General features: G+C 37.5%; 1 protein-coding gene across 1 annotated transcript in view; it reads right to left on the minus strand.

Moving 5' to 3' along the window:
• Positions 1-23,443, minus strand: part of WDR70 (WD repeat domain 70) — a 131,056-nt gene that overhangs the window by 9,836 nt on the left and 97,777 nt on the right. The window contains exons 12-16 of the mRNA XM_037373954.1: positions 19,728-19,812; positions 18,516-18,654; positions 2,824-2,924; positions 1,348-1,427; positions 354-470 (exon numbers count right to left, since the gene is read on the minus strand). Coding sequence (XP_037229851.1) covers positions 354-470; positions 1,348-1,427; positions 2,824-2,924; positions 18,516-18,654; positions 19,728-19,812 — 522 coding nt within the window. The remainder of the gene's footprint in view (positions 1-353; positions 471-1,347; positions 1,428-2,823; positions 2,925-18,515; positions 18,655-19,727; positions 19,813-23,443) is intronic.

Below are 23,443 nucleotides of genomic sequence, written 5' to 3' on the forward strand. Positions count from 1 at the left end.
AAAAAAAAAAAAAAAAAAAAAAAAAATTTAGAGAAAAATATGTAAGAAATAAACAAGAGAAAAATTGCATTGTGTCTGCAGTGGTGACCTGATACAAAGAAGTTAATACTATAGGAAGAGTCTAATTTAGAGCGGCATTCACTTAAGTGTTTTACTGATTATATAACTTAAAGTAACTGTGATTATTAATTTATTCCAGGCAGGCACTCCAATCAAACACCCATGTCTTACAACACTGGACACTGCCCATAAGCTGCCACCCAAAGAAGTCTGAATGCAAATCTGAACTATAGAACCCAAGAATGGCGGCCCCTTTAGCATATGACATTCTGAAATGATTATTGCTAGATTACCTGGCCCTGCTACTGGAGGTTCAGGTTTGTGAGACTTCATGGGGTCCAGCCTGTCCTTCTCCAGCTGTTTCCTGGTGCTGCGCTGTCGTGGTTCACGGAACATTGGAAGTGCGTGGGCTGAAGGGTCACAGTTTGGAGAAAAAGAAATCTTTAAAATTCCATTTTCTATTTAAGGTTTTAATTAGAAAGATTCTTCCTTGCAATGGAGAAGCTGGCAGAAGCAGCCCCCCAGTTCTTCTGTATCCACACAGTGGTTTACTGAGATGTATTTTAGAGAGCTTCTTTCTGCTGAATTTGTCAAAGATGAAAGCAGCCAGATTTCCAGGGTTCCTTGAGGCAGGAGCCTTTCATCTGAAATACTGTTTGCACAGTTTATGCGTATTTAATTTATTCCCCTGTCATCCAGTTCTTAACATTAGCATTACGACCAATCAGTTGCTCTCTTCTGAACTTTCGATGTTTCTACAGCTTTCTAATACTCCACGAGCATGACAAAACCCTAGATGCATCTTTGGATCTGAAACAGCAAGGCGTGTAATCCCCTCAATGATCCAAAACGTAACATTTCTGCGCATGAAGTTACAATCATGTTCTTTCTTAAATTATGAGATTAATAAATGTTGGAATAATACCCATAACTGAGACAATCTGGCCAAATTATCAGGATTTAAAACTTCTATTTCCTTCTTCCTTCTCCTGTTTTCCAAGGCAGCTGTTTCAGGCTTTTAGGCGCATCAGAAATTAGAAACCAACCATTATTAAGAACTTCACACAGCATACAGAATATATGACTTTCTGGTTGTGCAAGACTATGAAAAAACTGTATGAAGCACTAACATCTTACACCAATGATCAATATTTAATGAAAGGCTGCGACTTTTTAGAGGGGAAAAAAAACCCCCAAAAATAGAGGGGAAAAAGCTAAATGATCTGTAATTTCAAACCTGAGAAAGAGCTAAGGATGCTGGTATAAAGATATGTTTAAATTCCTTACGTGTTATAATGTAATCCTGTGTAAGGGTTTCTGCTTGTCGCTCTTTTCGTTTTGTTTTGACCACGCATAATTTTGCTCCCCTAGGAAGAAACACACAGCAGTTCAGTTGGTCTGTTTATAACAAGCAGAAACCAGTTTTTATTCAAAACAGTCTCAACAAAATTATACAGCACTTTAAATATTCATGAACGTGTGTATCTTTGCCTGTCGACGCACATGTGAATGAGGGTAGAGATTAGTGTTTCTAGTTCCAGAGCAGTTTATATGACATGCAGAAATACAGGTGAAAGACTCCTTTCACACTTCATTTGTCCACGGTACTTGTGGTGCGCACACTGAAAGTGCTCCTCTCCAAACATGGGCAATGATTTGCTTCTAGCACTCTCCCTAAGCAGCAGAGGTGATCTAACCAGAGGTGTCTGTAACACTGCAGCGGGGAGACGGCATAAGCCTGGCTGCAGCAAGACTGCTATAGGGCTCTTGCAGTCTGTGCCTAGGAGAGTCAGGCTGTCCTCTGGAGAGGGGTCCAAACAATGATGACCATCTTTCTTGTTCTCTAAATTGACAAAGACCAGAAAAATAAAACTTATTTGTGATTATCTTGTAAACCAGGTTTTATCTTCACATCCAAGTGTCCAGGTCACAGTAAGTATCCAAAAACTGAACTGTAACACAGTGGGTTTGGATGCCAGTTAAACAAAGATGAGCCCATATAGGGGAAGAACACCTTATTCATACCACTCAGTATAGATAAAAGTATACATATCTCCCCTGCTGACAGGAAGTAAGTATGCCCCAGTTCTCCAGCCAACCCAGATGGTAAAAGCAAATTAATTGGAAAAGAAGTGTTTATAGACTAGTTAAGTCCTCTTCTTTCATTCCATGCGGACAAGTCACCTTCTGGATCACTACCATCTTTCCATTAGATGTACAGGCAAAATCCGCACATGATAGGTGGGGATGGGGGAGAAGACTAGCAGAAAGATGGGAATGTACTTCCTTGGTCTGCACCCTCTCAGATTGGGTCTTCCAGTATTACTATGCAGATGCTGCAGTTTAATGCTTGTGAACAAGATTTCTACTTCAGGGCGGTAAAAAAAAAGACAGACATAAAAAAAATTACTAAATACAATAAATATCCTTTCAATAGCACCACATCAGCAGCCTCCAAGAAACCTGATGAAAAGTTGGCTATTCTTACTGCAGACTTCATGCAATGAAAAAATGACAGTGTTTGTAAGTTCAGGTAGAACAGTCAACATACTGCACCGTGAAAAGCCCAAAGGAAAATGCACTGCTTTTCAGAAACGAAGTTGCTGCTTTTTCTTTTCTACTGTTATTAAATAAGTAAAACTCTGCAAAACAAATATTTCTAAAGCAGTTTTCTCATTTCTTAGCATAATCATAGAACCACAGAATCAGACTGAATTTGAGGGGAAAAAAAACGTTCTTAAATCATTAATCATGATTACGTACCTCTGACTTTTGACAGGATCATAGTAGACTTTGGCCAAACCATTTCCTGTACCAACCATGATCTGGTTCAGCTTGGGATGCCAAAGGCAACGCACAACACTCTGAAATAAAGCAACATATTGATAGTTAGTTGCTTACTCATCTAGATCTTAGAACTGATATTTGTGTTGCCAAATGGTGGATCGGAGTCACACTGCAGCAGGAACAAGCTTAAGCACACAAACGAGTATGTGTGTATGTGAATAAATATAAGTTCCTCTTCACTGCAGAATACAATATAAAAGGAGTGACAACACACGGATGTAGGCAGGAAAGGAATTACAAATTGCTGGCAGTGTGGTTACCAGTGGTTTCCACAAGCTAACTGTGCCAAGGTCTTCATGGGCATTATGGAAATGGGAAGTTAAAGAGGGATTTGAAGGAGAACAATTAAATGCTTCAGATGTAGCAATGTGGGCCTTCATGACTTTTGCATTTTTATTTTTAATTCTTAATTCTTCCACCCTGTTCTTCACTTTATCCGGTTTTCCCTTCTCACACAGTGTTGACCTTTCACTTGCTGACTGCAGAAAGGGAAGAGTGGTGGATTTTCACTCTTGGTTCTTTTTTGCCCACAACACACAGAAGAACTTGGTATTTGAAGACAATGTCTCACAGCTCTGTCACACGACTGGTCAGTAGGGAAGCTCATTTTCAGACATTAAGAGTACTGTTCTTTTACACACACGCAGTGTGGTTCTCCGTGTGACTTAGAACCTCCATGTGATGACTGTTTCCAGTCTGATTCAGCAGGCCAACACAGAAACTGTAAGCCTCAAGCTTCTGACTCCCGACGGCCACAGCGGCACAATCTGCCACGAAGGACAACTCATCTTAAACTATACAGGTTTTGGGTTTGTGTTATCTGACTAACTGGGGAGGGAAAAGTGCCTATTTTTTAGAGAGAGTAATTCTTTAATGGGATACTGTTTGAGACTGAAGACAGGTTTTAACAGTGTTTGTGTCACCTAGGTAACAAATGTATCCAGAGTTAGCAGGATGCATCATTCCATCAGTATTTCACTGAACAATGCTAATTTTTCTAGCCCTCCCCCGCCCCAAGCTTACTACTACTTCTTTCTCAAAAGCCAGGAATAGACTCCTCTCAAAGTGAATTGATTGCTCAATATTCAACCACTATCATTCATCTATCATTGAAGTATCCATATAGGTACCTTTATTTTTTTTGTTAACATAATACAGCATATGAAATTTGCAAAATGGGAACCACTAATGTCTTAAAAATAGAAATACAGCAAAGCTAGAATATAATTAGAGATGTAATATAGCCCTATAGCCTGGGAGATGAGAACCATCTAATCTGGAAGAGAATGGTTATGTATTAGCTCTAGTGACTCCTGAATCACTTCCCATTTCACAGTCCGTACTATTTCTGGTTTGGTCCAAACCCCTGTTTTCTGAATGAGGCACACAACATAAAAAAAGTATTGAAAAAATTCTGAAGCCCATTCAGCCATCATGAATCAGAACTTCATTTTACTACAAGATGATGGATGACTCTCTTTCTGCTCTGTGTTCTTGTTCAAGAAAAATTGAGTGAGGTGTTTACATGAATCAACTGACCATTCTTTAGAAGGTTCTTCTGTAAAACATCCTCCTTCTACATGGAAATACAGACATTATACCTTCCCATCTACTTTCAGGCACAAATAAACCCAGCATGCTTACCATGAGACAACCGAAGGACAACAGCCTTTGTAAAGGTAACTCAAGTACAACCTAGAATTCTGATAATGCCTTGTGTCCACGATCCCTGCCACAACCAACCAGAATAACCCACACAGGGTTGTTAATGATGTTTTTGATTTAAATAAAAAGATTGTTATATACGATTATGTAATGCTCAAAATGCTACAGTAACTGTAAAACACACAAAGCTAATATGAAGGTCAAAGGTGGGTGGCCTTTTCTTTTATTAGTATTTATTGCATGTGTTTAGCCAGCCTTTTTAAACTTTGTAGTTAACGTGGTTCTCCACTTTCTACTGTCAAGTAAATGTGTTTTATAGCATGGTACTGGATACGAGCCAACAAAAACAAAGCCTGAGACAGTGTGTCTCAGCACTGATGGGGATTGCTAAGTTTCTAACTTGTCAAACACACAGAGCACACTTAAAACCACCATGGCACAGGCTCCAGAGCAGGCAAAAGAAACTGCCATTAAACACAGCCCTCTAAATCTTCCGAAACCATAAAACATCCCCAGAAACAGAATTTGTTAGAAACTAAACAAATATAAGCTCTGAACATGCAAGCAATTTTATTAATCCACTAGCATATAAACCTACTTTATAAGGAATAATAAAAGCTACTTATGCAATTTTCAGATTATTTTAGAAATGGACAATACTGTAAAAAGACCAAAATACCGAATTCTTGAACTAAGTCCAAATAATTTTCCCCAATCATATAGTCTTAAAGAAGTAAAAATGTTAAACAACTATACAACAAAGGGACTATTGTAGACCTGGTCTTAAGATTAACAGAGAGAGGAAAAGGAAAATCTTTATCATACAAAAATATTTAATTCTTAACGAGTATTTATCCTTCAGTGCCTCTAAGTTCCCTACTGTTTACACTTAGAATAATCTACACAGGTAGACACTTTTATCACTGGAAATGCTAAACATCAAATTCCAGCTAACAGAAGGTCCTACATCCCAGCTCTGCAGGCAAAAAAGTGTGTTAATAGCAGGAAAAGCAGGGTTTTCTTGGCTTGGCCTACCTATGCACAGGTAGGCTGCAGGTGGAAGAAAGCTCTGAAGACCATCTAATTCAAACCCCCTGCTCTGAGTATGGTCAACCACTCAGGTAGCTGAGGACATTGTCCAGTTTGGTTTTGAGTATTTCCAAGGATGGAGAAATCTACAGCCTCCCTGGGCAACCTGTTTCAATATATGACCATCCCCAAAATAAAATAATAAAAAAAAAAATGAACCCCCCCAAAAAAACCCATAAACAACAACAACAAAAAAACCCAAACAAAACCAATCCAAAACACATCCCACAAACATAAGAAAATGGTTTGGGGTTTAAGTGGAATTGACTGTAATTAGGTTTGTGCCTATTCCCTCTTGTCCTGTCACTGGGCACCACCAAGCTTTGCTTTAGCTGCTTCACCCTCCTGTCCCCCTTCAAGAATTTACACATACCAATCCATCCCCCATGTGTCTCCTCTTCTCCAGGCTGAGCAATCCTATCTCTCTCGGCCTTTCCTCCTGCACCTGATACTCTAAGCCTTTAATCACCTTTGCAGTCCTTCACTGCACTTACTCTAGTATGTTTTTCTCTCTCTTGTACTGGGAGATCAGAACTGGACCCAGCACTACATACGTGTCTCACCAGGGTTATGTAGAGGAGAATAACTTCCTCCCTTGATTTGCGCGAAACACTTTTGCTTGATGCAAATGCCCCTGGGCCACTTGCTGCCAACTTTGTTTATCTGAGCTGGAAAGGGGATTTGCCATTCCACAATCATTTTTTAAGAATAACTTGTTTTATTTTAAGGTTGTGCTCTACAATGAAACCCAACACAAGCAAGGTGGTACTTCAGTCCTAATTGCCCCTGAGACAGGAGCTCAGGCTGGAAGCAGTAACCTCAGCAGTTAAAAGCAAGCTGCAAGGTCTCACTCCACTTACCCAGGTGGTTTCATGCCTGGTAAAAGCAGCAAAAGAGCAGGAAACTAAATTGCCTAACACAGCTTTATGGAAGCCTAGCACAAAAGACTTGACCAACCTATGTTCTGGTTGTAAGGAAATCCTGTGGATGACAGCTTCAAGACTCAGCAAATAGGAACACCAGAACAGTAACAAAAACCTTCCATTAACTAATTCTAGATTCAAACATTCAATACAGACTTAACCTGTTTCTTGTAACATTTAAAGCTGAAACAAGACAAATTTATGTTGATTCTGAAATCCAAAAATTTCCAGGTCACATCTCAGCTTTGCAAACAGAAAATAACATCTTATTATCACAAACAAGAATCATAAAATGCAGAATGTATCATCACATAAACAAACATCTTGAATATTTGAAAAAAATATTTCAAAGTAACGGCTGGATGTTTTGGACGGTGTATCTTTGGAGCATGAAGTCCCGGAAGCCTGTCATAAAAACCCTGAAAATAATTTTATCCATGAAACTGATGTGGTCAGCTTTGCTACTGTGAGATCTGAAAACACTGCACTTACAAAAGACAATTATTAGTAATGATTTAAAAGCTGTTTGGTACTTTAGCCGTTGCAAAAGCGTTAAGTTCTTCAAATGAAATCAATCTGAAAAGCCTTTGGCAATGTCTATTGCATATACAAACACAGTAGCCTGCATTAGGAAACACTGGGAAAAGACTGAAAATATTTTTGTAGTTAGGCAGGGAAAGTATTAAAAATGTTAACAGAAACACTCCAAATTTACCTTCTTTATTTTCACTGTGAAAGAGGTTAGAACAGATTCAGTCGATGTTATTGACAGCAGGCCTTTGTAATTATTTTCAGGTAACAGATTGTCTTGTAATACTGACTTAAAGTCAATTAAAAATTACCTACACAATTTTAAAGACAACTTTTTTTGCAGTCTGGATGAAAATATTTGTCTTCTTAAACAACTGCCTAATAAAATGAGAACATATTACTGATTTTTCTTAAAACTAGCCATAAAGGTTTCTAAAGTTGCTATACTATTGTTTTAAATAGAAAATGAGTTACACAAAAAATACATAATTTTTATTTTTAAATAAGCACTATACTCACTTCAGACTCCCAGTTCTTCCAAAATAAATTTCAGGTTTAGAAATTTTAACCTATAATAACTTAAAAGCTTAACAATATGTGGTAATCTTAAACCACAAAACTCATAAATATGTAGAAAGGTGGCAGGCGAAAGTGATGATATTGCTATTCCCTTGTGTGCTATTCCACCTGCATTTCTTCTGAAACATGCAGTCCCAGCTCATGTGCAGCTCTGGGGTGGTTCATAAATAGTCTCACCCCTAACAGCCTGTTCTCATCTGTGTGCTTCCCTTTGTATCATGTTAGCAGAGCTGCTGCTTCAGGTAAACAGTAAACTACACCAATTTTTCTGTGAGGTTATTCTCCATCTGGGTTAGGTCACCAGGCAACTACACACATGACTTTGCTGGTACTATGTACATAACAGTCTTTTGATGGCATTTAACAGCAGTGCCTCTAAATGAGAAACTGAAGCCTGAAACTTGATTTTCTGTAACACAGAGAGGGAATTTATTCTGGCCTAGAAATATACCCCTATGTTTAACAGGCAAACTGAAGAATAACTGAAGCAGATTTCTCAGCAAGCAAAACCTAATTACCTCAACTGAAACTGTCCAGAGCACTTGGGTCACACACTGACAGGAGAAAACAATGCAGAGAGGGCATTTTACAAGGTCAGCAAGAAAAGATCAGAATTATTTGTGGCACAGAAATCTTTTACTCTTGAAAGTATTATTCACCTCTGTCCTCTTTCACTCTGCTGCAAGAGCACTAGGGAAAAATGAAGGCTTCCCTCCATCACTGCCTTTTCATATTCCTATACTAACATTTTACATGTCTGTGAGCTGAAGCTGTACAAAACCATTGATTTCTTTTTTTTTTTTGCATTTCAGTCAGAACTTTGACAAATAACCAACAAAATGTAACTACCTTTGCATGTATACAAACCCCAAGATGATAGACAAGTTAGTAAACATCTAATAAGCAGACCTGTATGTGTGTACACATATACTGATTTAATGGAATATAGAGGTCATAATTCACCACAAGAATGGCATGATATCAAGTTTCATAATTTTACAAATAATTCTAAGGACTTATATATTTTTGACATAAATAAGAATCAGCTTACACTTCTGCAGCACTTAGGTCAATGGGACTATATTCTTTCCTTGCTACTGCAAAATGAAAAGTAAGTTACAGGGGCTGTACTATAAAATCATGTTTTAATTTCTTTTCCCTCCTTCAGGAAGTGTTACTGCTGCTCAATCAGGCATTGTTTTCTTTGGAAACAATCCCTTTTCCCTAAAGACAGGGAAGTTTAAGGTTAAATACCATGCATGTGTCTTCAAAAATGAAGATTTCATGTGAAGTATCAGAAATACATGATCATGTATCAGCTTTTTCAAGTTCATTAGTAAAGCTTCTCCTGCCCTGCAGGGAAGAAAAACATGCTTCTTATATTAGTTATGCACCGTTGGAATAAACTTTTTCAGTTTTTCTTTCTCTACTTTAGGTACAGCCTTTCACTCTCCTCTGGTAGTTCTGAACTCTCAGCCTGCTTATATATTTGCTCCAAAATGCAGAATTGATTATTCAGTTACCTGCAGCTATCAGACTTTTAGGCTAAGTTCACCGAATTACTATCTGCTCCCGTGGATATTCAGAAAAAATGTTATACAAAAGTACAGACAAACAATCTGGCAAATGGGTAAGATGTATCTATCTACTTCCATGTCTACCTAACGCTGAAAGGGTGGAAATCTCTCCTGAATGATGCTGACATTCAGCTAATACTCATACTATCTCTGTGGTGAGTGTGCAGCCAACATCCCATTTGTAAACTGGAAAAAGCAGTAGCGATTTCCTTGCAAATTACCACTAGAAAACAAACAAACAAACAAACATACTGCTAATTCCAGATAAATACTGAAAATGGAAAGCAAACATGCTAATCCTAGGCTTTCACATATCTCTTAACTGTTGAAGCAAGAATTCATGGGGTTTTGATGTTTCCTTCATGTAACAATGTTTCCACCAATTTTAAAAAAAAGTTTGTTAAAATGTAGATAAAGTTCTGTAATCCTAAACTGAAGTTGCTGATGTTTTGACAGTCATGTTTGGAAATCAGGTTCAAGCAAGAGAGGGTAGACTGCACTCTCAGCTAGGACAATCCTTTCATAGAGTGGCAGGCTATCCTCCTGTAAATTGCCTACAGTCATAAATCCTTCAATCAATAGATGTGAGTGCAAACGTAACCCATTGTATCCGACTTTGCTACTGGCAAGGTCAGAGCACAAGAGATGAAATGTCCCCCTGCTTTACCAGGAGAGAATGAACACCAATGGAGGTCAGGTGGGACTGACTTCACCAAACTTGTCTACACCTCTAATTTTTAGACATCTACTCTCTAAATGCCTACAGATTTTCACCTCCCTTCATAGCTAACAGAGAGAAATAAGCATTTTACAGTGGCCTTCATCTAACCTATTTCAGATATCTATTTTAGGATGAGATAAAAATCACAGTCTGGATGTGTTTATTTTTCTCTCTTGATTAGAAAAGGAGCCTAGGGTGGCTGGATCAGCTGTAGACATCTATATTTGGTCAGGTGAATCCCTGCAGTCTACAATGGCCAAAATAACTATGTTAGAAAACCAGAAGACTAACGAGGATCTACAGTACAGCATGTTTTGCTACTAACATAAAACTCTCCATTTCAAGGATAAAGGATCCTGGAAGCCAAATTAAATACTCTTAGTGCAGAAAGAATACAGCAGATACAAACTCCTAAAACTGTCCAACAAATCTTTTGAATCTCGGCTTGAAAGATCAGATATAGCTCTGGAGATACTTAAAAACTGAATGGGGATAAACCAGAAACAAATACAGCCTATGTTCACCCTTATTGCTTACCCCTTCCATAACCCACAATCTAATAAATAATTCTTTCAGAATCTGTTCTGAAGCTATACAATAAAAAAGTGACAGCAAGAGCTGGTGCTCTAAGAAAATATTTTCTGTTAGGAAAAGAAAAACAAACCTTCTCTCTTTCCTATATGCAAGCTTTGCTTCAGTGGTCATGACAGCGTGTTCTGTTTGAACAGCGCTGCTTGGATTTGCTGCACTTGGCTGTCCAGACGGCCAGATAAGTGGCATGTCAGCAGGGAAGATAGCAAACATGTAAAACGACATTCTGTCTGCGGTCAGGGTCTCTAAGGACAGGTCACCACAGAGTGGCCAAATGGGGCTTTTCTGATGGAACTGAGTATTTATCTTAATTGTAAGTTTTACAAATTACAACATCGCTGGGAAAACTGTGTCAAAATCAGTGCAAATGTGCATGCAACTAATTTATTCATCCTGTAAAACCCTACATATTCACGGTGAAGAACTGCTTGAGCAGTACAGTATCTTCTAAAAACAGAGGGGCTTACAACATACTAAGTAACACTTCTGAAACCTAACTGCTTATTAGTTTGGTTTTTTTTTTTAAGAAACAGTGATTACGCTTCAAATTAACATTACGTGTTAACCTAAGCCTATAGTTTTATCAGTTTATACTTGAGAGGGGTAAGCAATTTCAAGCTTGTGTTGGACTGAGGGATAAAATCTCAGCATGCCTTCCAGCTTAATCTTCTATAGTTCTGCAACTTGCACAATGTTAAGTCCATCTGACTTCAGTGATAGATCTTCCCAGAAGAGAAGGGAAACATACAGTTATTTCAGAAAAAAACACACCTACTTCAAAGGATTTCTATGTCTTTAAATAAAACATTAAAACATTTGGATGCTCACAGCTAAAGACAGCTTTCTACTACAACAAAATCTTTCAGTGACCGTTGCCCATCCTTCTTTGGCTAACTGCTGCTTTTTAACAAGTACTGTAATTAGGGAAGATATTAAGGCAGTGAGTGGCTTTCAAGCTCTTCTATTTTAAAAAAGAAGGTGTGAAACCATTTAGAAACTTCAGGTACTTAGACTGCTGCCCAGGGGATACAAATCTAGTCTTTTTACAGGTCTTCGTGGACATGTTTGAAATTGCCTTCAGTCTTCATGGACTGAAAACTTTTCGGCAACTGCTTATGAAATACACCCCAGCAAAAATGCATAAACTGCTCATTAGAAGAGAGGAAAATGCCTCAGAATATACTTAAAATCTCATGGTGCTGGGCTGCAGCATAAGCTGCATATGCAGGCACATAAGCTATATCTGGGAAAGGCTGGTCTGCCTCCTGGATGCACCATGAAAAAAATGAAGACTGAGTAACTCTTAGAAAAACTGCTTTATTTTTATTTAAAAAAACAACAACACAGATATAGAACTATGCCATTTCCAAATGTGTGCATAACTGAACAACAAATGCTACTACTTTGCTTCCACCTTGTTTCTTCTTTTGACCACAAAGATGGTTAACACACGTATGTTGATACTATACATGCTCTGATCCAAAAAAAAAAGGCTGCTCACACCATAAAAATAACTGATATTATATTAAAAAAATCTACTTTAAACCTCAATTGCAAACATCTTCAGGTTTGAGATTCCCCCTGGAGCTCTTCCAAGGAAAAGAGCCAACTACAATAAATAAGGTGGTAGGTTAGGGAATATCTACAATGCAGTGATCTGCTAGCATTAGATTTAAAATACTCATGAGAATACAGCAGTAGAGGAAACAACAATAATGTTTTTCCCTTGTGAAGCATGACTTAGAAAATGCGTGGAAACATTCCATATAAAAGGGACCAGAAATGGATAAAATTTTAAATTTTCTATGTAAGAAAAGAAACATCCTAAAAACATTTTCAGGGGCCAGTAATTTAAAGCAGGATCTCAATATAGAACATATGGATAGCAATGCTGTATCACTTACCTTCCAAGGTACACCTACAAAATATACTTTTAGAAGGGAACTGAGACACTGAACAGCACTTTCCTTTTCTGATGACTAGAAAAAGTAACTTGATCAAGGTGGCAACCTGTTTTCCTTGTAGTTGGAAGTTAGGGCATTTTCAAGCACCTGCTCTGTTAAAATTAGAGCCACACTTTCATGACAATATACCACAAAATTAAGGCAGACAACCTTCACATACACACACCAATTACAGTGAGGAAACCTGCAGTTTATTTTTCTCTCATACCTCAAAACTCTAGTGACAGCTTCCCTAAAACAAAGTATGTGCTGCTGCAGGATATACGAAGGGATGGAGCACATCATCTTTACATACAGGAAAGCAGAGCAAAAATAGACAAGCTACCTCACTCTAAAAGAAAACACATTTCTGTGATTCACCTTTTATACTAGATTTTTATTTTATTTTTTTTACTTTAATTGGCTCAAAAATTTACCAGACCTTAAATATATTTACCTCCTTATTGTGGAAAAGGTGGATTTGCCTTTCAAATAAAATAAATGGCTTAAAAGGAAAATCCCAGAAGTAGCATGAGATCTCTTCCAGAAGTCAAAAGAATTAATTTTTCTTAAATTCAAAAGCTTTAAATCTTAGTAAAATGGGCCACAGTGGAAAAGCCCTTTACTATATTACTGCATCTTATAAATAGTAAATGATTTTGTTTGAGGTCAAAGGAAGAAATACTGCAATCTTATATCAACTGTGCATAAAGGATGCTGGAAGTTTCATATTCCTTATTCAGTCTTTCCTTTTCACTCTTTAATCTAAAAAGGAGCTTTATTTATAGCTTGTCTCAGAAGACCTTCCTGAAACATCCCTTAGAGGAACTTTTCATAAGTATTTAATAATTTAACTTTTGCTTATATTTAAGAAGCTAAGAAAATACTGAAGAATCCTCCTAACAGAAACAGGTTTCCCAAAACAATCATCACACTATGATTTTGGATTGTTGCTTATCTACAAAAACCTGTGGGATATTTTAAAAACCTGCACATCTCATTTTATAATGTACACAACCTCTTCATCTTGGCTTATTTTTAAATCAAGTTATTACTTACATTTTCATTTAAAAATAGCTATTTCTGTAATTGTACAACTTTTTTTTTTTTTTTTCTCCTTTTCCAGTGCCCACTCTTGCTTGGCAGTAACAGGGTGTACTACTTCTTTTCGTATGGGGAAAATGACTGCTCTACTGCTGCCAAAATCAATCTTGTCTGTAGTAAGGATAACTACTGGGTCATCTGTTTGAACTAGCCAAACGAATGACAGACATATGAGTGATTCAAGTGGCTATCCACAGCTTTTTCAAATTAAACTGACACTGGGACAAATGTTGTGTACCCAACTCTGTTTCCCATACACTAGGTATTTATAACTGGTTCCCATGAAGATCTTGTACTTGCATAACCAAACCAAGAATTAACAATAAACCCTCCCTGACTTGCATTTGACAGTGAAACCTCCCTTCAATTCCACAAAGAGCGTGCAGTTACAGACATCCCAAAAGGTGAGACCTCACCACAAAGTAGCTACAGGTCTTCCTTCCTGTCACACTACCTGAGGAAAGGAAAGAGGAATGTCCTCCAAGTTTCTGTGCATACACATTGTACCCCTCTTCTGGCCATTTTATTTCCTGACATCTGTTTAAGTCTCCTCATCCATCTAAATGGAGTAAGGAAACATTCTGCATCCAATTACAGATCTTTCAGATTAAGTAAGCCTCAAATGCTCAAACTGAGAAAGCTTAATATAAATATTTTCTTGTGGATATTTGAGGTGAGAGCAAAACAACTTCTCACAGATAATGCTGTCAAGATAGAACAGACTAGAGAACTACGAAAAAGCTGCACATGCAAACCAGGATTTTTTAAAGTTCAGTTCCTGTTAAGAAGTGAGGAATTCTGTACAGATTAGCATACATAACTATGGTCAGAATACAAAGTCCTCATAATTTCCAGTCACACCTGTACACACTGAACCAGAACAAAACTGAAGTACTACATGTCCAGCATCATCTTCCTTATAAGAGTGGAAGAGGCAGGAACTCCCACCTGAGTTTTGATCTAATCTGAAGTCAATGACCCTGCCAGTAACCTGCAACATGGGCAATTTCACTCCTTGACAAACTCACGGAAGAAAAATCCACTGAATGCTATTAATTGTGAAATTCCTGTGTCTGCACCGAGATCTCTCTAAGTTACAGATCACCAGTGGCAGAACAGGATAGTCAGAGAAGCATCGTTATGTATTTGCCCTGTAAACACCTCGTCCTGCCGCACACGGCTACAGGCCAAAGATGAAGCCCATGGTCTGTACTACTTCTGTCATTTCTTTACTTTTCCTTCAGAACATATTGCTATTTATCCAAGAAGCCTGAGTTCTACAGAAGTCTCAATGCCTGCATGGTGGGATGGCATTCAGTAGTGGACGCAACAATACAGTCACTAGCTTAGCTGCAGACTGTGACAAAAAAAAAGACCAATACATGAAAAGAAAAACAAATTAATATTCCATATCCAGCCACAACAGCACAAACTAATCAGACTGTTAGCCTATTAGCAAAACTACAAGGTCTCACTCCAGCAGCTCTGAAACAGTAATGTGTTTTCCCATGAAAACTTGAAAGAAAAGGTGAAAAAAGGTTTGTGTGGTATGATGGAAAGGAATGCCAGACACAGCTTTGGTCAAACATTCCCATTAAATATTTTCCCATTACCCACTAGGTTCATTCACAGGCCAGCTGCACTGGCTATTTACCAAGGAGGTTTAAGATAAAGTTTACTGCTCTTTAGTGTTTTTCAATTTTCTAAGCTTACCAGCACTTCCTTTAAGAAAATCCTTGTGAAATTAAAAAAAAAAGTGACACATTAGTAGATTTTTGTCAAATCTACTGTCAAAATCTTGACAGTAGATTTTTCTGTTATTATGATTATATATGTCCTACCACTAAACCGGTATACAATTGCCCTCAAAAAGTTTTATTGTTTTCATTTTACACTTGAAATTAATGATGCTCTTCTTCTTTAGCAATTTGGACTAAATACAACTGAAATCACTAAAATTACTTCCATGAGGAACAACAGCACATCAAGCTCTTTGCAGAGACAGATAGTGGTGTGTTTGTGCTTTTGTTACACATAGCATACTGTACCTTCACCTATGCAATGCCCAAACCCCCCAAAATTAGAAACATTGAAATTACATACTTAAGCACTAGAAAACACGTAAAAAGTAAAGTATGATATTTAGTTATAGAAGACAAACTGAAGCCTTAAGAGAACGCTACTTGTTTATCTTTAACTACGCTAACTGCTATCTGAATTTTTGAGGGAGTATAATGAAAAAACGGAAACTAGCAAAGTAGTCCATACAAAGTAATTGCTGCACTGCTGAAAAAAATGCTTTGACATACTACACACAAGATATTAATATACCGATCTATAGGCAAATGATCTTTCCAAAAAAGAGCATGTACTGCTTACAAAATACAAGCCAGCTTCTTGAAAATTCATGTTTTCAGCATTCCTTTATGCATTCATATTTCATCAAATACTGCAATTTGAGAACAAGAAAGTAACACTAATGAAAAAGCCAAAAGATACAATCAACATAAAGATCTTGAAAAAATATATACTGCTTTTATTCTATAACACCACGTAGAGTAATTTTTCTTCTTTTAGATTCAGGTTCATATATTTAACTTTTTTTAACATGTGTAGTGTTGAAGCTGGAAGCTAGACAGACTGATTGTAGAGACATTATTAGTGCTGACTAACTGAAAATTATGTCATAAGATCAGCATTTGTAAGTCTCAGTTCTTCACCTAATACTTCCATTATTTTCATTTGATCCATTATATACAAAGAAGGAGAATGAAAGTCGTAAATTTTGTAACTACAAATGAAGAAAAACAGCAGCACTAAAACTCTACAGACAAAAGTAATTTACTACAGTCTTAAAAAGTATCATATAAATATCAGCACCTATATAAATTTATAGTATAAAGTTCTGAACCTGCTGAGATTTGTACACATACTTAAAATTTTACAACATGAGTGGCCCCAGTGAAGTCGCTTATTGACCCCTAATTTTGTTTTTCCAACAATTTCCTACTGTTTGTTCTCAGCTCCATGTCTGTCTTGCATTTTAAAGCAGAAGAACAGAAATTTACCTCTCAGTTCTCAGAAAAACTGATAGCAAAACAATCTTTTCTGGACTCTCCTGTATCATCATCCACCTCAGCAGTATGTAATATACCCTCTATTTCATAGAATTAAATAACTGTTTTCCCAGGAGACAAAGTTAGCAAATGAAAATTTTGTTTCCTTTGAACACAGAACAAGTAGGGTGGTGCGAAAAATTATCACCATTTAATTTCTTACAGAAATACAGGATCCACCATTGACAAGCTTCTCATTCCTGCAGTCTTAAAGCTTAGGTGAAGTTTCTGTACACTGTCACTAACTTCACCGCCACTACATGGGGATGCATTCATGACCACATCTAGACACTTAGCTCTAAGGAATCCAAATGCAATGTGAATGGAATTGCTAAGCTGTTTTTTTCCTGAGCCCAAGGATAGAAGAGCTCCTGCCAACAATCTGCACTTTATTTTATATAGTCACACTTTATCTTATGTAGCTGTATTCCTTTCCTATGTCATTAAGTTTCAGAGGAGGTACTGAGGCATTCATGCTTTGACTCAGAAAAAGGTTATGTATACTTGGTATAATACTTGCATCAGAAATTAAAAACCTACTAGTAATCTTTATGAGTCAGATTGAGGTTTGGTATGTTACATAGGAAAAAAAAATTAAATCTGAACTATGCTATCACTGGAGAAACTTTTTCGTACAAAATAAAATTTCTAAGGCCACAGAAAATGTATTTAGAATATATGTTTCAAATAAAAAGAAGGGGATTTTTTCCCCCCTCCAGAAAAAACACATGCTTTCTGCTTTGAAATGAATTCTGCATTTTTAATTTACATGACTGCTGCCACAGAAATTATGGATATAGCAAATGAATCCATTGGCAGATTTTGCTTTAGGGTGAATTAGAAGACAAAATGGGATTTGAAAAGAAAAGTAAATACAAATATAAATTCTGTACAAATGATCTCTAGCACAAGGGGTTTTGGTCTGCTGCGCTAGGAAAGACTGCTGTGCCAGGTTAAGAAAAGTGCAGAAGGAGAAAACAGTATCCTGAAACTAAGCAACAAAATGGCTATCCAACAGACTGCAACAACTAACGGGACCTGAGCATACATAACCATGCTTAAGCAATGGCTATTCTGTTTGACTTTCTCCCACTCCTGTTTGTTACAATCTATAAGCTTACTTGGGTACTCCACAAGAGTGAAAGGACCTTTTTTCAACTATGATATTAAGCTTTTTCATTCTGAAGAAGGGAAAAAGTAAGCAGTTCAATCCATACACGAACTCTTCTGTATTACAGATTCACAATTTTAGGTTTTTATATTGCTGGTGAGAATGGCATTTTTGATTGAGGGATTCCTAATGACGCCTTCCTTTTGCCATGAAATTGTTGCATTTACACAAGCTAGAGTCCATTGAAATACATACCATAGTAACCACAAGTCTACATTCAGGAACGAGTAGGAGTTCTGTCATCTAATATGGCATTTCATCATGAAATTGGTGTATGTAATGGGTAAGAATTTTAGGACTTGTGCCTCACTTCACAGATCTAGAAAGGTTCACAGAAATGCCTAAGAAATGCAATGGTAATACCAAAGCATGAATCTCTTAGTACTTAAAACACCTTGTCCCCAGACTTTCTTTTATTTTTTTTAATTGAAAGGTGAATAGCACCTATTCAGGCCACTCTACCTCTATGTCTTAAATATGCGGTACAAATATTAAAGTAGTGTTAGTAGGTAATTTCCGGTAAAAGGGAGAAAAAAGCATACGAATATGTTCTCATTCATGTTTTGAATAGCTGAAAAAATAAAACTAAAATACATACCGCATCTGTAACTTCTATCTCATACAACTTCTGGAATGTCTCCCGATAAAAAAAAAAAAGCTTCCCACTGCCACCACCTTTCTTAACAGAAGTGCCTGTTACGAGTATTTTATCATCTGGGCTGAAACAACAATCTGTCCTGTTGAAGAAAAATTATCACACTGAGTACATCAATAATTAATGTATAAGGAACTTACACATAAATGGCATCCTGAAAAGGAATCCCTTCTATTTGTTAATTCTTTCAAGACAAAGCTTTACAAACAAAAAAATCTTGTGTCAGCTGTCATTTGTTACTACAGTTATCAGAGATAGTTCACATGTAATTACAGCTGTGCACAGAATGTGCAAAACTGACAGATCCAATAAAAATCCTCCTCCCAATTAAATTCTCCTCCACTCAAAAGCCTTGTAAACTTTTCAACATGAGAAACAAACCAAAAAAAGTATTTTCAAATCTGGTTATCAACATTAGAGTAAAAAAAAAAAAAAAAAAAATCAATCATGAAATCTCTTTTTGCTGATGATACATTCTTCAATGATACAAGGCAGTTTGTTTACACAGTGGCCAAAAATGTTTCTTTACTTTTACTCTATGCTACCAATAGCAGTCAAGATAGAAAGGCAGCTCATGGACAGCTCAAAGACCTTACTTTGTCCTTAAAGTTGAATTTGGCTGTGCTACTGCTATAGAAATGCAGGTAGTATCAATAAAAATACTACATACAATACCCAGCACTATTCAGTACAATACACTATTTTAATATCAAATACGAGTCATCAGCACTTCTAACATCGTAACTTGAATTCATACCATGCACCTTCATGTTACATCTACTTTTCAATACAGCTTTTATTAATCATAGACCAAGTAAGAATGAGGATTCCTTATATATCTCATTATAAAAACATAAGGCAACAAACTGGCCTCCTCCTGAAAAGTTGCTAATCTACTTGGACATAAGACACATGAGACTGAAAAATGCATAAAACCCAAGCAAAGGTAGCTATGAATTATCACAAAAAATATGACATTTTTTAAAGCAATGAGGAATCCTAAAATAGCCATGAATTGTCATTGCACAGTCCTCCCTGCGCAGTCCTTTCTGCACAGTAGTGGACCTAGTGAGAACTGAGGAGAACTTCGGCAGACTCCCGCTCAGCATAACTACTGCTGTTTCTATAGCTGGAATAAATTTAAAGAGGACTTACATTGGAAAGAAGCTGGGCAGTCTTTCTGCTGAATTAAGAGGCTTTTTAAATTGTCTAATATCCCATATCTTCAAAGTATCATCTCCTATAACACAAAAGGGACAAAATTTAGCAATAATGAATTTAACTCAAGAATTTAGACATGCGCAGAAAATTTCATCCTCCAATTCAGACACAAAAAGAGCAGAATTATATGGCAGAAGCATTCAAAGCAGTGATGGTTTGGAAGCTTTTTGGCTCTAACTAACTATGAAAGTACAAGGATTCAAGTTCCACATGCCACGTTCCAATAGATCAGAAACATCTCCTTCATAGCTCAGCTCCATCATGGCAACCCCTCCTACCAAAAAACAGTTATGCACAGTAAAATCCGATTCCCCAAACACTTATTTATTCTGTGTTTGTGAGCATCCGTGCTTTGCTACTAAGCGTAAATTGAATGTTTAAGAAATTAAAATGTTACCATGGATGATCTAGATCAAAAACTATACAAGTTTTATGTGTCTGATTTCTACCTGCCCTGAAAAAAACGATCAGGAAGAATGGAAGGCACATGAAGTTTTCCCCCTTCCTCAGCAGGCAAACAGCAACAAACTGTAGTCTCAGTACAGAGAACAGGCCCTGGAATGAGACAGAAATCCTTGGGGAAGAGGGAGAAGGGAAGCAACGGAACCCACACTTGCTATAACAAAACTATTTCACAGCCCTCCACACCACCTTTGGCCATAAAAGCCAAAATCAAGGTTACAGCAAGGTATTTATAGCAATTCTTGTCTGTGTTTGATAAACACGGTATGACTGCAGGCCAGTAAAAGTCAGGCTGTTTATTCCTTTCTGAAAAGTTATGACATTTTAACAAAGTGAGAAGCAGAGAGGGGAGGGGGATGATTCATTAGTTATTCCTGGAGAGATCTACATCTCTGCTGATCATCCCTTGGGATACGCATTTCCAGCATGAGACAAACTACAGAATTTGAGCTTTGAAGCACCTCACTCAGGCACCTAGACATCTCCTTGCATTTGACATTAGTTCCTCAGTGCTTTCAAGGGTGAAAAGAAGGACTTTTAAACAACAATTCTCTCTCTAAATATATCCAGAGATTAATTTCAGACAAAAAAATTACAAAATCCTCCTGACCTAGGAGGAAAAGTAGGCAAGCGACTGGTAATCTACAGACCTGCTTCCTTTCCAAAGCATAAACCTTACAGGGAAGCAAATTTTGCTGTCTAGAAGTATTCTGTCCTTTGAGATCAAGAGCTTAAAGGAGGCCTTGGAAATAAAATGCTTAAAAGAAAAAAAAAAGTAACATGCTGTAACAAAAGAAATCAAGGTCAGCAATACCCTTTACAGGAAAAGCAGTAGTGTGTGGCCTCGTACATCATGTATGTTTATATTAAAGACCAGGATAACTCTGTAGTACAAAATATTTTAAAGAAGTGGATAAATGATGTCTACAGCAGAGTATATTTCTGTTCATTGGGAAGCTAAAAGTGACAAGGAAGAAAAATACTGAGTCCCTATTTTGGGAATATCCGTTTTCCTATTGTTTCCCAGTAGACTCCATCCCAATCACTTCAAAGCATTTGGTCTTGCAATATGAACCCTCTCTTTTCTCTCCCAACCCTAACAAAAAACACTTACCGGTGAGATGTTGCATCTAAAGCACCAGCCCTCTATAAATGTGTGCAAAGGATACCATTTGGCCACTCTGCAAATCTCCTAGATAGGGACATATCTAAGGCTAGCAGCCAAGGCTGTTCTGTTCCCAGTGGAACGAGCCTTGACATGATCTTCAAGCTGTAGTCCTGCCAGGCTTTAGCAGGAGATGCAGACATTCAGCTATAGCTCTTCTGCCAATAAAAAAATGTAATATGGTGGTTTAAAAAGTAAGAATACTCTAGAAGGACTCAAAAAGTTGTGGTTGATTTCAAATCAACACTGTCTTACATTGTGCAGAAATAGATGGTTATGTATTTGGAAAGGGAGAAATGATAGTGGAATGACTTCTCCAACACTGTGAAACACTTATCATCCTTAAGTTTTTGACCAAATTCACTTTTTCTAATTAAATTTCTGTATTTCAAATATGATATTGGTTCCTGAATCTAATCTGTGTTTGGAGTTGAAACCACTGTCACTAAGAAAACAGACACATTAACTTTCCACAACATCAGGGATTTTTTCCAGTAGCATCCTTCCATCAATGCTTAAGAGGCTTCTTTACAAAAGCTATAACAATACTGATCTATTTTTAATTACTTCATACATGGACAAAAATAGTTAAACAAAAACATATAAACAGAAGTTGTGCAGCTCAGAATGAAGCATTCAAAATAGGCCACTAAAATCACTCAGTATTTTTCTTGATGGCAGACTTCTCCAAAGCATGGCACGATTATTTAAAGCTTTTATAGTATTTTTAGTAGCATTTCAAACTCTATTCTTCACCATTTTAAAAGAATACCAATGAACAGGCTCTAGTCTGATACTATCAGGTCAGACACCATTATGCCAATGATACTGGAGCACAGGATTTATCAAGAAGTAACAATTAGGTCCTAGAAAAAGTCTTTGGTGAGCCAGAATAGGCATTTTCAAAGTTTTTATTCAAAATAAGGCAAATGCACTGATACTACAAAGACTTTATCTAATTTTTTTTCTTTTCAATAGACAAGTACATGGACGCAAATAGCCCCCAAAGAAGCAGAAGTCCTGCCAGACGCTCAAAAAACCTAGTCAGCAACACACCTCAGGAAGCTCCTATTTTAAAGAGGAAGTCCTGTCATGAAAGCAAAGCTCAAGCACAGAAATTCACAAAGATCGCTAGTGAATGCAAAGAAACATAGGAATTGAGAATTTAAAAAAGAAAATACAACATAGCAATGGCACAGTATAAAAAGGCTTACCACGAGTAAGCACCAGAATATGTTTATGAAATCTAATACTTTCTGCGAAGCTTCTACTACCTACCATCACTACTTTCTGTGAGAAAAGGCACCTGAGAGAACAATTTATATGCTTCTGCATTCTGCAGTGGATCTGCAAGAGGAGCAGCAACAGCTAAAGAATGACCTTTGGAGGCACCATAGGTTGGGACCACACTCACACTGAGCCAAAGGCCTTGGGAGGGAAGTTACAAACTGGGGATTCTACTCTTAGGCTTGGAAGAGCTCTCATCACCACGTGCACCCATACCAGCCTGGCCAAATATTTAAGGGCATCACCTTCCTTGAACATATGGAAGTGAAGGATACTGGAAGAAAGGTACTTTGAGAACTCCCCTTCAGCTCCCAATGCTACACATAGTTGACTATGCCTATTAAAGCTAATCACAGAACCATTTAGCTTGGAAAAGACCTTTGAGATCATTAGGTCCAATTGTTAACCCAAGACTACCAAGTCCATCACTAAAACATGTCACTAAGCACCACATCTACACATTTTTAAAATACTTCCAGGGATGGTGATTCTACCACATACCTGAGCAGCCTGTTCCAGTGCTTGACCACCCCTTTCTATGACAGAGTATTTCCTAATGTCTAGTCTAAACCTCCCCTGACATAACTTGAGGCCGTCTCCTCTTGCCCTGTCACTTGTCACCTGGGAGAAGAGACCGACCCCCCTGCCCACACCCTCCTGTCAGGCAGCTGCAGGGAGCCACAAGGTGCCCCCGAGCCGCCTCCTCTCCAGGCTGACCCCCCCCAGTTCCCCCAGC

Source organism: Falco rusticolus, chromosome Z, assembly GCF_015220075.1.
Source record: "Falco rusticolus isolate bFalRus1 chromosome Z, bFalRus1.pri, whole genome shotgun sequence".
NCBI classification, from domain to species: Eukaryota; Metazoa; Chordata; class Aves; order Falconiformes; family Falconidae; genus Falco; species Falco rusticolus.